Here is a 15508-nt window from a genome sequence, read left to right on the forward strand (position 1 = left end):
AATATGAAGTTTCAAGGTGTCTATACTACAGCGCCTAACTAGCGGTCGCTGTCGTCTACTTTTATACGTTCTTTCGGTGATCTATCATGTGAATAGATGATAAAAACTACTTTTGGGTGCAGTAGGCCCCTATTGACCCACACCTATGGTGCGTATGTGGAGCAATGACACCTATTGGATAGCCTGACAATAAAAATCCAGGCAGTAGCTATGGCCTCTAAGCACCTCTGTAAGTTGCCTTATGTTGCTTGTCAAAATGTTAATTGCCAGATGAACACTTCAGATTCTAACCGCTAAGGCTGCTAATTGGTATCCAACCTAACATGACTCATTTGTATTGCTGCATTTGTCATTTTGATTCACAGCAGCCACCACCTGAATTGCTGGTGCATCAGTCACAACCAGCTGAAAGATGATGTGAAGAGGCTAAAGTCTCAATAATGCAGTAATTAGAATGACAGAGAACAATAACACTCATTATCACTGAAATTACTGTGACTTTCTATTTCTGTTCATTGATTTTTGCTCTTTTTAAATCATTATTCAGTGATTTCAATAAAGACATTGCCATTCTCACATACTGCACTGTTCACACCCTTACACATACTAGCAAGTCTCTTTATCTCTGCTGCCTCTACACATACAACGCATATCATTAGTTCTCCTGTCAACCACAACCTCTGTCTCTGACTTGACATGTATCGCTGTAATTGTTTTGTTCTTGAAATCTGCCATAATCTGTAGGCATGTATGTCTGTTCAAGATGTTAACATATTGTCACCTGTTGTGGGGTTGGAGGAAAAAAATGACTAAGACACTTACAGCAACAGCATAAATGCTTATAATATGAACACCTCAACACTTCTGACAGATACAAACAAATAAACAAAGATTATCTTTGGCTTTAACAAGGTGACTTGTGACCAGCTCCTGTATTCAGTTTTTTTTTGTGTTGGTGCACCTGATTCGACTGTTATCAGGCCATTAAATAGGCATCATCAGTCACTATAAGCACCATAGATGTGGGTCATTAGGGGCCTACTACACCTACTACGTTGTGAAAGTGAAACTTTCAGCCGACGGCCGTGTTTTTTTTCAACATATTATACAGTATGCTTAACTTCCTCGTAATCTTCTATTAAAAGCTGTTTCTCACTGGGTTTAAAGTACGCGGAACACATTTACTCCATTTCAGCATCAGTAAATCCCCAATCTACCTAGTGGTCTATTGAGGAAAGCAGTGAATGCGCATCTATCTGAATTACTTACACCTGGCTCAACCTAGTCGCCCCTCCTCAGCCTGGCTTGGCATTAAGCCAGGATGAACTGACTAGACTAGGTCAAGCCTCGCTTTATCTCTTATCCTGGATTTCTTTATTCTGCTTTTGTGAAACAAGCCCCTGGATTAAAACCCCTGTGTTTTAGGTTTTGTGTCCCATCTATCTTCCCAGACCTCCACCCCTTATCAAGTTTCACACCGTCTATACTACAGCGCCTGACTTCCGCTTCTGCTCCTTTCATAACTACGGTCGCTGTCGTGTTATTTTATACCTTCTTTTGGTGATCTACCATGTTGAATAGATGATAAAACCTACTAGTGTGTATAGTAGGCCCCTACTGACTCACATCTATGGGACTTATAGCGACTGATAACGCCTATTTAATAGCCTGACAACAGGCTCATCGGTCTGGTCTAATTCTAAATTAGCAATGTCGCTATTATACAAATATTTGTAATACAGTGTTTGTCAGGCTCGTTATTTGTCTGTGTGATCTGTTGTGGCTTTTTCAAAAGTTTAACATTATCTCTCCTTGTGTCAGAGAGAGAGAGGCCACCTGGATGAGGCGAGCCTGCAGATGGATATGACAAAGGGGAGATAAAGGTGAAGTGTTTCCAGCTGAGGATCAGTGTGCTGTGGTAAAAAAAAAAAAAAGTTGCTTGTTTGGATTCTGTACATACACATGTTTGCAACTGTGCTTTGGGGTTGACCTTGTTTTTCTTTTCTTTTTTTTCAAATCAGCTGCCTGCATCAGGTGTCAGGAGTTGACTGTTGGGATCCCATCAAAGGAAGGGTATAAATACAAGACACAAGGAGACAGACAGGGGCAATCCCACTGTCTGAAGCCACAGCTCCTTGTAACAGCTCCAAGCTGTGACAGACTCGAACATAGACAATATATGTAGTGTGGTGTGTACTGTAGGGCCTGTCTGCAGGGCTTCCCTTGTGCTCCCATGCGGAGAGGACCCCCCAGGGGAGCTGACGCCAGCTGAGACCGAAAAAAACAAGGTAAGAGCCCAGCTGACACGCATACATACAGGCTCAGCTGTTTGTCTCAGAGGAGAGTTCAGCATGTCAAGTACTCCGAGAGCCAGGATATGAAGGAGTACTGCCGTATTCAAGCCTCCCAGGGAGAAACTGAAAGATGGATAAGATGCTAGATAGCTGTGCAATGGTAAGATTGTTTGACTGCTTTATTGTAATGGAACCTATTATGGGAGGAGATGAAATAAGGGCTGTCGGTATCATTGATCTTACCTGTGCCATATCATAACACCACTTTTCTGTTTAAATATGACTCCCAAATTGAACAAATGTGTGCGTTTGGAACAATTCTTTATGATCTCTATTCAATATGATGGTTTCTTTTCCCTCCTGTTTGGTCAATATATATGTATTATGAAATAACTTTCCTGTATCTCCGATTTTTGTTTTTCTCCCCCGCATTCAAAATGCCATTTGGAGGCTCCCGGGGCTCCAATTCTCTCTCCAGCCAAGAAAATGACTAATATAAATGATTGACAGCCTTGCAGGGATAAGGTTGCCCATTTAGCAAACTCGCTGTGTCAAAGGAAAAAAAAAAAAAAAATCACAATGGCTCCCTGAGCGATGGGATTGGAGATGAGAGAAATGAAGATTTTTTTGTGCCGTATCGATCCCCTCAATGCTTGTCTCATGCATTTTACACAAGATCTAAATGCCACTTATGGTATAATACAGCACTCTGGGTCGGGGCTCACTTCTCTCTGCTCAGTGGGATTTCAGGGTACTCGGTGTATGAATTCAACAGGAATCAAGTAAAGCTGTTAGAATGTGTCATGGGCTCAACGCTGAGAAGGCGCTGGGGATATCTGAGCATTTTAAACCTTTGAATCTGTTCTCTTTCACCCACGACCGTGTATCTCACGGACAGCTGAAATGATTTTCATACTTTTGTGATACATCAAACTAAGCTCTCCTCTCATCTACTCTCTTCTCTCCTCTACTCTCCTCTTTTCTCCTCTCTTGTCCTCTCCTTCCTATCTCCTCTCCTCTACTCTCCTCTCCTCTCCTCTTCTCACAAGGGTGGAATACACCTACTATCAAATGATGGACAATACGCAGGCCTTCAGCTGTTTTTTATGCTCTGTTGAGGAGGAGGGAGATTTCATTGACAATTTCTAATCAGAGAAATATGTTTCTGTTTTAAATGACTCTGATTATGTTGTATGTCTGGCTCAAGGTGATGATGCGACAGTCATCTGGTGTCTCTTTCCCTGCAATTGTTAAATAAAGGGATATTGAAAACCAAACCTCTCCTTCTCCTCTCCAGAGTCTGAGGTCTAATTTGCATCATGGCGGAGGAGGAGAGCCTGGAGACAGATGGCCCCAGATCCTCCATGCCGGCTGAGCTCCACTATCCCCACTCCAAGTATGCTCAGTGGAAGTTTAAACTGTTTAGGCTGAAGTCCATGGAGAAGGCCCCTCTGCCCAGTGAGACGCAGCCTGAGGAAGGATCCTTGTTAGGGGTTTCACCTCCCGCAGCTCCAAATATAGAGTCAGATAATGGCGAGGGTCCAGGGAGTGTTATGAAACTGTGCCTAGGGGGAAAAAGCAGGGAAAATGTGGAGGGCCCTGGCCGGAGGGTAGATATGAAGCTGCAGGAAATGGACACCCACATGAGCCACCTCAGGTGATAACATGTCACTATATAAACTTTATTCTATTATATGCATTTCTTTCAAAGAATTTGATAGCATTGTTTTTCCTCTGTGAAGGTGCCTTTGCCGTCTCTGTGGAATGACCCTGAGGAAAGTCAAAGGGCCGGTGCACGATATTCACGGGGGTCTGGATGAGGTCAGCAAAGCTTCGCTGCGTAGAATGGGCTGCAAGTTCCCAAGCTGGCCAGAGGTCATCCTCAGAGTCTTCAAAGTGGACGTGACGGAGGACACGGAGTCTGTCCACCCTCTTTCCTTCTGCCATCGCTGCTGTCTGGTGGCCATACGAGGAGGGGGCGTCTGCAGCTTCACCCCAACAAAAGTCCCCGAGTGGAAACCCCACTCTTCCCCCTGCCACCTTTGCTCCCCGAGGAAACCTTCATTCCAGCGGACTGGGAGGAAGAAGAGGAAAGCCATTCCCAGAGCCCAGAGTCTGGCTAAAAGGAGCAGGTGGGACCACGGCGACAGCATCGCCGTTGGCGAGAGGAGGGTTCTGAGGCCGTTCGGAGACAACTATCACAGCCCTGTGCTCAGGGCGTGGAGGAAACCCAGCCGCCAGAGAGAGCAATGGGTGAGGAACATCACCCGCTGCCAGAAAGACCACCTGAATACCAAGCTGATCTCTGAGAAGCTTCCTATAGACTTCCTCTTTTGTTTCACCTGCCTGGTGTGTGACCACCTGCTCTCTGATCCAGTCCAGTCCCCCTGTGGGCACCTCTTCTGCCGCAGCTGTATCATAAAATACAACCACGTCCTGGGACCTCACTGCCCGGCCTGCAACTTGTCCTGCGCCCCCGACGATCTCACCCTGCCAGCCAAGACCTTCTTATCAGCCCTCCATTCTCTGCCTCTGCTCTGCCCCAGAAGCAGCTGTGACAAGCAGGTACGGCTGGACTCATTTAAAGCTCATTGTCTGAGCCATGAGCTGGGTGAACAGGACCCAAAGTCATCAGAAGACCTGCTAACCAATAAAGGGGGGAGACCCCGTCAGCACCTGCTATCGCTGACCCGTCGCGCCCAGAAGCATCGGCTGAGGGATATGAAGACCCAGGTGAAGGCGTTTGCGGACAAAGAGGAAGGTGGCGACCTGAAGTCTGTGTGTCAGACTCTGTTTCTGCTCGCACTGAGGTCTGGGAACGAACACCGGCAGGCGGACGAGCTAGAGGCCATGATGCAAGGTAAGAGGCTATTCTGTTCAATCAACATATAACCCTCCGTGGCTGAGAAAAAGCGACACAAACAAATGAAAATTATGATAGTGTTTGCTCATTAATATTTCCGCCTATCTCTGAGGAATACAGTCATCTCATAAATAACAATGAGTTGAAAAGTTCACTATTGAAGAGAGGGAAGAAAGTTCTGATTGAAAAGCATTTCATTATTGTCCATGTCTGTTTATTGAGCCACTGCCGTTGCACGCCCAACCTCCTCCCTGATCCTCTCCCACACTCACTCACTCTCCTGCCTGCTTGTCCGTCAGTCTCACACTCCCTTTAATGCACAATAACAACTCTTGTGAAGGGGGCTGTTAGAATCAAAACAACATCAGTGGCTCTTGTATCTGCAAATTACACAGACAGCACCATCCTCCTCTCTGGGGAATAGAAGCCAGCTGGTGTCTGTTTTCATCTGCAGCCAATACATCACTTTTGCCAGCTTCACTGATTCACCCTCTGTCCCCTTATAACATTTGGAAATTAGGAAATATTGGATTTTGTAATCACAGGCTTGTGGGCTTTTGACAATGATACATTCGCATTTGGGTGTTAAATTTGCGATTTAACTCTGTCTCGTAGTATAAATGACTCCAAATGCGGGATATCAAATGAGGAAACGTTAGATGCTGCAGTTCTTTTCAAAGCACTAGAAATGGGCTTCCACAGTTTGGTGTTAAATAATTCTCTTCATGTCTAAATCCTTTCCTCTCGCCTTTTTTTTTTTTTTTTTTACTTTGCCCCTCTGAAACTTTCTCTCTTTTCCTTTTCTGTCTCTCTGCAGGCAGAGGCTTTGGGTTGCATCCTGCTGTGTGCTTGGCCATTCGGGTCAACACATTCCTGAGCTGCAGCCAGTATCACAAGATGTACCGGACTGTCAAAGCCACCAGCGGCCGCCAGATCTTCCAGCCCCTGCACACCCTGCGAGCCGCCGAGAAGGAGCTTCTCCCTGGCTTTCACCAGTTTGAATGGCAGCCAGCTCTCAAGAACGTGTCTACATCTTGCAGCGTTGGCATTATTAATGGGCTCTCTGGATGGGCTTCCTCGGTGGATGACATCCCGGCTGACACCATCACTCGGCGCTTTCGCTATGATGTGGCGCTGGTGTCGGCTTTAAAGGATCTGGAGGAGGACATCGTGGAGGGGCTGAGAGAGAGCGGGATGGAAGATAGCGCTTGCACCTCGGGCTTCAATGTCATGATCAAGGAGTCCTGTGATGGCATGGGCGATGTCAGCGAGAAGCACGGCGGAGGACCAGCTCTTCCCGAGAAGGCTGTGCGCTTTTCTTTCACTGTTATGTCTGTCTCTGTCCTGGCAGACGAGGGGGAGGAAGAGGTTACCATCTTCACTGAGCCAAAGCCAAACTCAGAACTGTCCTGTAAGCCCCTCTGCCTGATGTTTGTGGATGAGTCAGACCACGAGACGCTCACAGCCGTCCTCGGGCCTGTTATCGCGGAGCGCCATGCCATGAAAGAGAGCAGGCTCATCCTGTCCTTGGGCGGACTGCCTTGCTCTTTCCGCTTCCACTTCAGAAGCACGGGATACGATGAGAAGATGGTGCGTGAGATGGAGGGCCTCGAGGCCTCGGGGTCCACCTACGTTTGCACGCTTTGTGACTCCACGCGGGCGCAGGCCTCTGAAAACATGGTGCTGCACTCCGTCACTCGCTGTCACGAGGAGAACCTAGATCGTTACGAGATATGGAGAACCAACCCCTTTTCTGAGTCTGTGGACGAGCTGCGGGACAGAGTCAAAGGGGTCTCCGCCAAGCCCTTCATGGAGACCCAGCCCACGATGGACGCGTTACACTGCGACATCGGCAACGCCATAGAGTTCTACAAAATCTTCCAGGACGAGATCGGGGAGGTGTACAAAAAGATCAACCCCAGCCGGGAGGAGCGGCGCAGCTGGAGGGCAGCCCTAGATAAACAGCTGAGGAAGACGATGAAGCTGAGACCGGTGATGAGGATGAATGGGAACTACGCGCGCAAGCTAATGACCCAGGAGGCTGTGGAGGTGGTGTGCGAGCTGGTGCCCTCGGAGGAGAGGAGGGAGGCCCTGAGGGAGCTGATCAGGATCTACCTCCAGATGAAGCCCGTGTGGCGCGCCACCTGCCCCGCCAAGGAGTGCCCCGACCAGCTGTGCCGCTACAGCTTTAACTCCCAGCGCTTCGCCGACCTCCTCTCCTCTGCCTTCAAATACAGGTACAACGGCAAGATAACCAATTACCTGCACAAGACCCTGGCCCACGTGCCCGAGATCATAGAGAGAGACGGATCCATCGGAGCCTGGGCCAGCGAGGGGAACGAGTCGGCCAACAAGCTGTTCAGGCGCTTCCGTAAGATGAATGCTCGTCAGTCAAAGGCCTTTGAGCTGGAGGACGTTTTGAAGCATCACTGGCTCTACACCTCCAAGTATTTGCAGAAGTTTATGGAAGCTCACAAGGACTCTGCCAAAGCTCTGCAAGCTACCATTGATCCAGTGGAGAGCCAGGAGTACGAGGACTTGTCTCTGGAAGTTAACGACTTTTGATTTTTCTTTTAATGGGAACCTTAAGTGTTAACATTTCATTGATTTCAAGATAGTTGTACAATATTTGAATTGCCTCTATCAATAATATGGACTTGTTTACAAATGGACTTTGATATTTAGAAAAACGGGGGAATGGAGCTCATGGACTTAAAGCCAAGATTTTTCATATTTTGTTGTGATTAAAGTATCTTTGAAAATTTAAACCAACATCATCCTTTATTGTTGGATTTTCTAAAAATAAAAAAAAATCCTTGCACTCGAACAGAGTCATTTTATGGAAAAAAATGTTCTCACACCACATTTTTAAATGCATGTTTTACTTGTTTTGAATGTATTTGTACTGCTGTGTTGTATACAGTACATATACATTTGTCATGCTTTGTTACCTGTTAGTTACTACAGTGCAAAGATGAATATAGAGGTAACACACCGGTTTCTTTTCTCTCGTTCAGAGCAGGAAAGTTCTTTTTTTTTTATCTTCACCGTCTGTGAAATATGGCACAGTTTATTGTATTGCAAGGATGTGACACATTTATGAATTTATATAGAGGTGATATTTATGGAAACAGATGAAAGTGCTGTAAGTCATGGGGGGGAAATTGTGTTAAAAAGACCACATTTGTGGCCACTGTATTAATATATCATTTGAGCTGGAACAAAATGCAATCACAGAGACCCAAATGTTCTTTGTTTCATGAGTGCCCTCTGAAAAAGATTACTTTAGTGCTTTATCGTGGGATCCCTGAGGGGCAGAATAGATGCCAGGTCACTTTGAACCAATTTTTATCTCTTTTAGTTTTTCCACAGCGGAGGATAGATGATGCTTATTCGAATTCTTCACATAAAATAAAGCATATACTGACCTTTCTGTTGATATCATAAAAATACAGTATGGTCCATTACGGAGCCTAATACCCCATGGACTCTCCAGCAGCAGCCAGGGATTTTTCTTAAGTTCTGTATAAAACCTGGCTCTTTTTCCTCTGCTGATATTTCTTCATCGCCACGGCTGACAGAGGAGAGGGATGAGCGGGAGCTGGAGAGACCGCCATGTAAACTGATTTGTTGGCAACTTTATTTCTTTGATTGATTGATTATATTATCTTTTTTTCAGCCCCTCACCATTTTGAATTGTGACAGGCAATTTTGTATTTCCTATTTGATTGAATGTTTGATTTTATTTTACTGTCACAAGTTTAACCATGTGACAGCTGTGAAATATTCACATTTCATTCCATCGTTGTCATTTTTCCTACAATACCACCATGCTTCAGTGTGCAACTTGTCTCATATTTGTGTTTTTTGTGCCATAATGAATTGCATTTCCAAAGTAATGGATGATGGATGAATCACGGGATTCCACTCGTTCACTTTTCACCATGTATTTCCTCATTTTGTGTTTCCATATTACACTAAATATCAGGTGTTTACTGGCGGTTGCTGAAGACTTTCAGTGGTCATTTATTTTGCATATACTAGTACTGTATTACACTGAGGTTCCACTACTTTTCTACTGATATTTCTGCCGTATTTTCACTGAAGAAGACAACTTACCATCCTTGTGATTGGATTTTTTTGTCCTTGTTTCCTCCAATGAATAAATAAAGACAAAATCTAACTTGACCTTCTGATTTGTGTTTATTGACTTCGTTGAATCCAGAATTCAGGTACATTTGAGCCTGGACGGCAGCTCATAGCTGCTTATTTCCACTACATACAAAATACAAAAGAATACAAAATGAACTGTCACACAGATAAGGAAAACACAAACTAGAAACACTACAGAGGGATATGCTAAAACAGTAATATTTTCTGTCACATATAAAGTTTATGAAAGCCCTTTAATGAGATAAATAAAACTATGAAGACATTTAGGTTCAGGTTGTTCATTCAAGTTGCCTTTTCATTACACATGTTACTGACTACAGATTAGGTTTTATGAATCAGTTATAATTTACTTAATTTAAAACCAATTTGGCGCTGGAATTCAATGTTAGAAAGTGTAAATTTAACCCCTTATTTCACTGTGGTGCTTGATGGAATGTAAAATAACTGCAAACTCATATACAACTGATAAAAATGCCACCTAGAAACACTAATATATCAAGATTGTCTGTCACATAAAAAGTTTGAGCAAACACATTAGAAATAAACAGGTATGAAGACAGAATCGGAGGCTGTTTATTGTTTATTTCATTGAGTACAGATCAGCATATTGGGTATTTTTCATTCAGTAATCGTCATTTTAATTGCAGAAAGAACTGTAAAAAGAATTAGACTCCATCTGGCCGGGGAAGAAAGTGTTAGGAAGTAAAACCTGTGGCACTTAATGGAACACAAAATTACAATGAACTATTATACAGCCTGCAACATTGCAGGCAGACTTGCTAAAATATTCCCTTTTATTTGTGAAACAATGCCACATTCTAATGCAAAATATACAGCTGTTAGACGGGGAAATATCAGGCTGCGATTTTATTGTTTACTTTCTTCACAAAATGTTTCACATTGAGCACAGATCAGCATATTTATTAACCAAATATAAACAAGAAACATCCTAAATATACCCAGCATTCTTAACAGCGATGCATCATAAACTGGATTCAGTCGAAAAGCCTTCTGAAAAAGCTTTTCTTGGCGGGCGACATCTTCATTGTTGGAGGAGTTTTTCTCTCCTTAACTTTCATGGGGGTGCGCTTCAGGGGCATGACCTCTCGAGGCGGGGTCATCTCCTGGTAGGGCAGGCCTCCGTGGTCCAGGCAGAAGTACCTTTTGCTGCCCTCTGAGAGCCTGAGCAGCAGGGTCTCCGACAGCTCCATGCACTGAGCGTGGACCCAGTGCCCCCCCTCCCCTCTGGAGCAGAAGATCATGGCTGGCCGGTGGAGCTCGGTGGAGTAATATGGCTCCCACTTGTTGGGGTCTACCTGGCAGCCGAGGCAGCATTTGATCCAGTAGCTTGTTTGCGATTCGTCCTCCTCATCCCCCTCGTCGTAATTCCCCCCTTCCCCATCGCTGCTGTCCTCCAGCTCATGTGGCTCACGGCCGAAGTAGAGCTCCTCGGAGTCTTCGAGGGGAGTGGAGTCTCCGTAATCTGTTGACTCCTGGCTGCAGCCCTGGCTTCCTTCTTTCTCTTTAGCTTCGCCCTCTGTCTGGAAGCTCACCTGATAGAAGTAATATGTATCTGCTTGGGACGGCCTTCCCTCAGTAGGTACGGCGAGCAAGACGTTTCCCTCCCCAACACTGCTGCCAAACCACGTGCGACTATGAGTGATGTCTGGGGTCCACTGAGGTGACTCTAAGGGCTCGAAGTGGATCCCTTTCTCATCGAGAATCACAGTGCTGCACTCCGTCCTCTTCTGAGAGTCTGACTGATACCCACCCAAGATGATATATCTGTGAGTGGGGCCCGTACGAGTGATTATGGCACTAGAGATGGATATGCTGGTTTCAAGAGTGTCACATGAAAGCAAAGGGCTGCCCTGCAGGAGCTCGACGCGCAGACGGATGAGTCGAGGGGGGCGGGAGTCGGAGGTGAGCGAGTGACCCCCGAGGAAGTAGATGCAGTCCTCTCTGGCGAGGGCCAAATGGAAAGACCATCCATCGCTGAGCTCAGGTAAAGTGTGAGCAGAGGAGCAGCCGAACTCCAAGTCAAACAGGAACACCTGAGGAGGACAGTCGACGACGCTGTTCCAGCTCTCCGTGGTCCGCTCTCCCACAGGCATGTAGGATCGACCCCCAAACAACACGCAAGCCGTCTTCCCTCGGCTTTGAACCATGCTCATCGTGTGGCCGTATCTAGCCCCTGGCACTTCCCCCACCAGCTCTTTTTCTTTGCAGCACAGGGTCAGTTTACGATTGCAGCCACGGCTATCCGTGGTCAGCAGGTACAGGCTCGATGAGATCTCGTTGTTTGGGGTGCGGCCGCCGTGGATGAGATAACTCTCCGGGAGCCCGTCGTAGGGATCGAGGCGGCAAACGGCGGGGCACCGTAGCGGAGGGAGGTAGCATGAATCATTGGAGAAAGAGATGGCCCTCAGCTTCATCTCACCGCATTTAAACCGAACGCCAAACACCCCTGTGGGGCATGAGCGCTTTGGCCAACCCTTCTGGCCAAACAGGAGAACTTCACCATCCAGCTGCAGCAGAGAGAAGCCGGGCTGCAGGAGGCTGGCACAGTTCACTGGAGTTATTGGTTGCAGGGTCATTTTCCAGCAGGTGGCTGCGTCAAAAACAAACACAGAAACACAATAATATGTCAGTCAGCTGTTGATTGTTTTCATTCAGGGGGTTTAAATTTGACTTCCTGTTTATTACAGTAACACCTGGAGAATCATCATCTATGTAATTTAGACCCCAAACATGTATAAACAGGGGCATGATGTGACATTTCGGGGATGGAGAGCAAAAAAAAAACATGACACACCTACCAATACTAACAATGTTGTAGGTTAACTTACTTCTATTGTTACATGCTGTGTGCTGTATGTATGCGGCTGCTGCTATTGTGTGGCAACACAAAGTAACGCTGTTTTTTTTTTATTCCTTAAGTCAAACATCAGCAACAATATATAACTACACACTCAAATAAATAAGGATAATGACCTCTGTACTTTATTATTATTTACAACCACAAACAAAACCTCATACAGTATTTTAAATTTTCTATCTTTAAAACAGAATTTTACAGGATGTACTTTAATGCGACATGAGACACAAACAAACACTTCCAAGAGCTGCTTCACTGAGTCAGTAAATTTCCGGGAATGCAACAGAACTCAGCATGATTTTCCTGGAAACTGGGTTACATTTCCTGGTGTCAGTACCATTATGAAATTATTGGACAATGGCACAGCGTGGACATTAGCTAATGTGGATTCTACCTTTGAAAGGAAGCAAAACAAAATGACTGAATTCATTTTCCGATTGAATGAATGATATAATATTTCTTTTTATAGAGTTTCTTCTGAGTCAGGCTGTTGTGCCATCATTACGCCAACTGACTTGTATAACAATATAATGTCATTTCAATAGCTATAACAGCTATATAATACAGCTGTGGACAGTATGAGTCACTTCAACACAGATAACATTTACAGTCAGCCGGATGGTTACATACTGTAGGCTCTACAAGAGTAACGGTAGCACAATATTGGTTTAAAAAGCCAGAGAACTATCAGCTCTGAATCATAATTTTTAGTTTGCTTACCTTATGGCCGGGGCCAGGACGCCGTGCTCGAGCTCACTTTACCGTGAACCTCACAATCACAAAGACGAACCTGAAGGGCTCTTTATGCAGCCAAACTTTGACAAAGGCAGACGGCGAGAGAGTCTGTGAAGCTTCGTTGACTCACAAACACTTCCAGATCTCGAGGTTAACAGTCTGTGACTGCTGCTCCACTGGCAGGTGTGCTGCCTTGAATGCATTTAGTGTCTCACTTCAAAGATATCAGTTATACCAGAGACGTTACAACAGGCTCTTGTGTGTTGAACAATCCTGACCTGTATAACACCGTAACAAAGAGGCAGGTTTTTCCTCAGTGGCTGAACAAGTTTAAACATCAGATCTAAAACGCTGCTTTGCTCTGCTTTACCACATTTACATTAAATGAATAAATTGTGTTGTACATATCCAAAACTGGCTTCAGTGAAGTGATACAGTAGATAAATAAATGATTGAAACTGATTTTCATAACAGTCCAGATAACAGCCATGCTGGGAAACATGACCTACATTGTGGTGGAAAATGCATGATGACAAAATGTTTTGAATCAGTCTGACATTATTAGTTCTCTTTAATGCCACAACAAGACACACCTCTGATGTGAATCTTAAGTCGAGAGGTTGGAAGCAGACAATACAAATACTTAGAAAGCCACTGTGTGTGTGCTCTCCATGCTATAACGTCTATTAGTGTCGTATGGTGAGTTTACATTTAACATTGAACCCAAACGCAGAGTTACAGACAGAACAGGTAGTTTTTAAATAAAAGCGAGCTTTAATAAATCAAGCTGAAATAATCCGAACAACAGAAAAAACACCAGGCATCAAGAAAAAACAAAAATGCAGGGAGGGGAACAAAGTACAAAAGAACAAATAGAAACAAACAACAAAAACCAAACAGAGGACAAAACCAAAAATCACAAACCAGGGAAACACGAGGAACACCAGGATCAGGGCAGGAGGTAACAAGTAACACGGAGGACAAGGTAGACAGGGCTGGAGAGACAAACGAACCGACAAGGACAGAGGGGAACACACAGGCTTAAATACAAGACATGATTACACACAGGTGAAACAAATCAGGGCAGGGCAGACAATCAACAAAAGGCGGGAAAACAAACAAAGGTGGGAAGTAAAACCAGACAAGACACAGGAGGAGTGAATTACAAAATAAAACAGGAAACAGGAATGAGAATATAAAAGAAACCAAAACACAAACCAAAATCACATAAACATAACTAATAACAAAGACTGGCACAGCCAGAACATGACAATTAGACAAATTTAATTGTTATAGTTTGTTAGTTATTTCTGAAGAAAGAAACAATGACTCCTGAATGCAACACATTCACCACGCTCCTATTCAACCATTGTGTCTTAATTATTATATTAGCTGATGCAGATGCACGACGCCATTTAATTATATTAAGGTTTATCAATATGCGTCCAACATTAATTTGGAAATTTAACATCTGAAATTCCTTATTTAATTCTAATTTATGACCTGTAGCCAAACCATTTTTTCTAATAGCTGAAATTCTCAAATAATTAATTAGGAAAACATTTTATTCATTATTTTAATTTATTTATTTATTTTCTAGTTTAGGCTAAGGCTCCTAATTCACATCTTTCGAATGCTGATTACAGGACATTCACATACTAATCAAACCTTTTACATTTTTTATAGTATAAACTGACCCTTCATTGGTATTCAGAAAAATAAGTCGAGAACAGCTAGAGGTTTTTATTCACTGCTTCATGAGAAAGAATGTGTCCTTTCAAACGTAGTACTGCTTATTTGGTATCTGTATTTACTGTTCTGCAGCCTAGATTCACATTTTCAGCTTGGCTACTGTAGCGTTAATTAAAAGCTTTGTTTTTGTATCTGATGTGTCTCCCTTCCCCTCATTTTTCTTGTGCTTTTCCTTCAGATTAAGCCTTTTTTCCTCCTCCCTTTTTCCTCACGGTTTTACTTATTTTTGGCATCAAAAATTATCTGATCCTTTAAAAAACACTGTCAGACTGCTCTTATAGCTTGCTGAAAAATGCACATTTTAACAAACATGGCTATTAGTTGCAGCCTGCCTTATACATAGACACTCCCTTCAGCGCTGAATGACATGCTGTACGTGGGTGAGTGTGAGTCATTAATACACACAGTCCACTGAACTTAATGCATTATTGTAATATGATGCTGTTTCACCAGGGGGACGGTAAAAGAAACATCATTCTTTAGCAATGATGAACACATTCTGAATTTCCTTTTACAGATTTGACATACTGTAGGTAACAGCAGAGCCCCCTATACGAGTGACACACACACATGCCTAAACACCTAGAGAAAAAACTGAGCTGGAAGCAGCTGTCTACTCACTCATTAGCATAATGTTTTTGTGCACTGAGCGGCTGAGAGAAAACTTGAGGAGTGTGCAAAACAAAAGGCAGAAACCACAAGTGCCTGGAAGACCGTTACAGCTTGAAAACACAAAACAGCAGAGCACCTGTGTGTCTAAACTGATGCTTACAGGGCTGAGTGGAGGAGAAAAGAATTTACTAGAGAGGATAT

General features: G+C 44.2%; 2 protein-coding genes across 2 annotated transcripts; one reads left to right on the top strand and one right to left on the bottom strand.

The window, feature by feature from the left end:
- The first annotated feature begins 2092 nt into the window (after window positions 1–2092).
- rag1 (recombination activating 1) lies at window positions 2093–9305 on the top strand. Its single transcript, XM_037766050.1, has 4 exons — window positions 2093–2288; window positions 3592–3951; window positions 4037–5154; window positions 5975–9305. Exons 2-4 carry the CDS (start codon window positions 3614–3616, stop codon window positions 7720–7722), a joined length of 3204 nt encoding a protein of 1067 aa, XP_037621978.1. The 5' UTR covers window positions 2093–2288; window positions 3592–3613; the 3' UTR covers window positions 7723–9305.
- A 661-nt stretch (window positions 9306–9966) lies between these two features.
- On the bottom strand, window positions 9967–11927 carry rag2 (recombination activating gene 2). Its single transcript, XM_037767801.1, has one exon. It carries the CDS (start codon window positions 11925–11927, stop codon window positions 10326–10328), a length of 1602 nt encoding a protein of 533 aa, XP_037623729.1. The 3' UTR covers window positions 9967–10325.
- Between the last annotated feature and the right edge of the window lie 3581 nt (window positions 11928–15508).

This window comes from Sebastes umbrosus, chromosome 4, assembly GCF_015220745.1.
Source record: "Sebastes umbrosus isolate fSebUmb1 chromosome 4, fSebUmb1.pri, whole genome shotgun sequence".
Classification (NCBI taxonomy): domain Eukaryota; kingdom Metazoa; phylum Chordata; class Actinopteri; order Perciformes; family Sebastidae; genus Sebastes; species Sebastes umbrosus.

Bases quoted from the DNA above. Each gene is read 5' to 3' on its own strand.
- rag1 (XM_037766050.1), top strand. From the start codon at position 3,614: ATGGCGGAGGAGGAGAGCCTGGAGACAGATGGCCCCAGATCCTCCATG. The intron at 3,952-4,036 runs GTGATAACATGT...TCCTCTGTGAAG, and splicing joins ACCCACATGAGCCACCTCAG to GTGCCTTTGCCGTCTCTGTG. The intron at 5,155-5,974 runs GTAAGAGGCTAT...GTCTCTCTGCAG, and splicing joins GCTAGAGGCCATGATGCAAG to GCAGAGGCTTTGGGTTGCAT.
- rag2 (XM_037767801.1), bottom strand. From the start codon at position 11,927: ATGACCCTGCAACCAATAACTCCAGTGAACTGTGCCAGCCTCCTGCAG.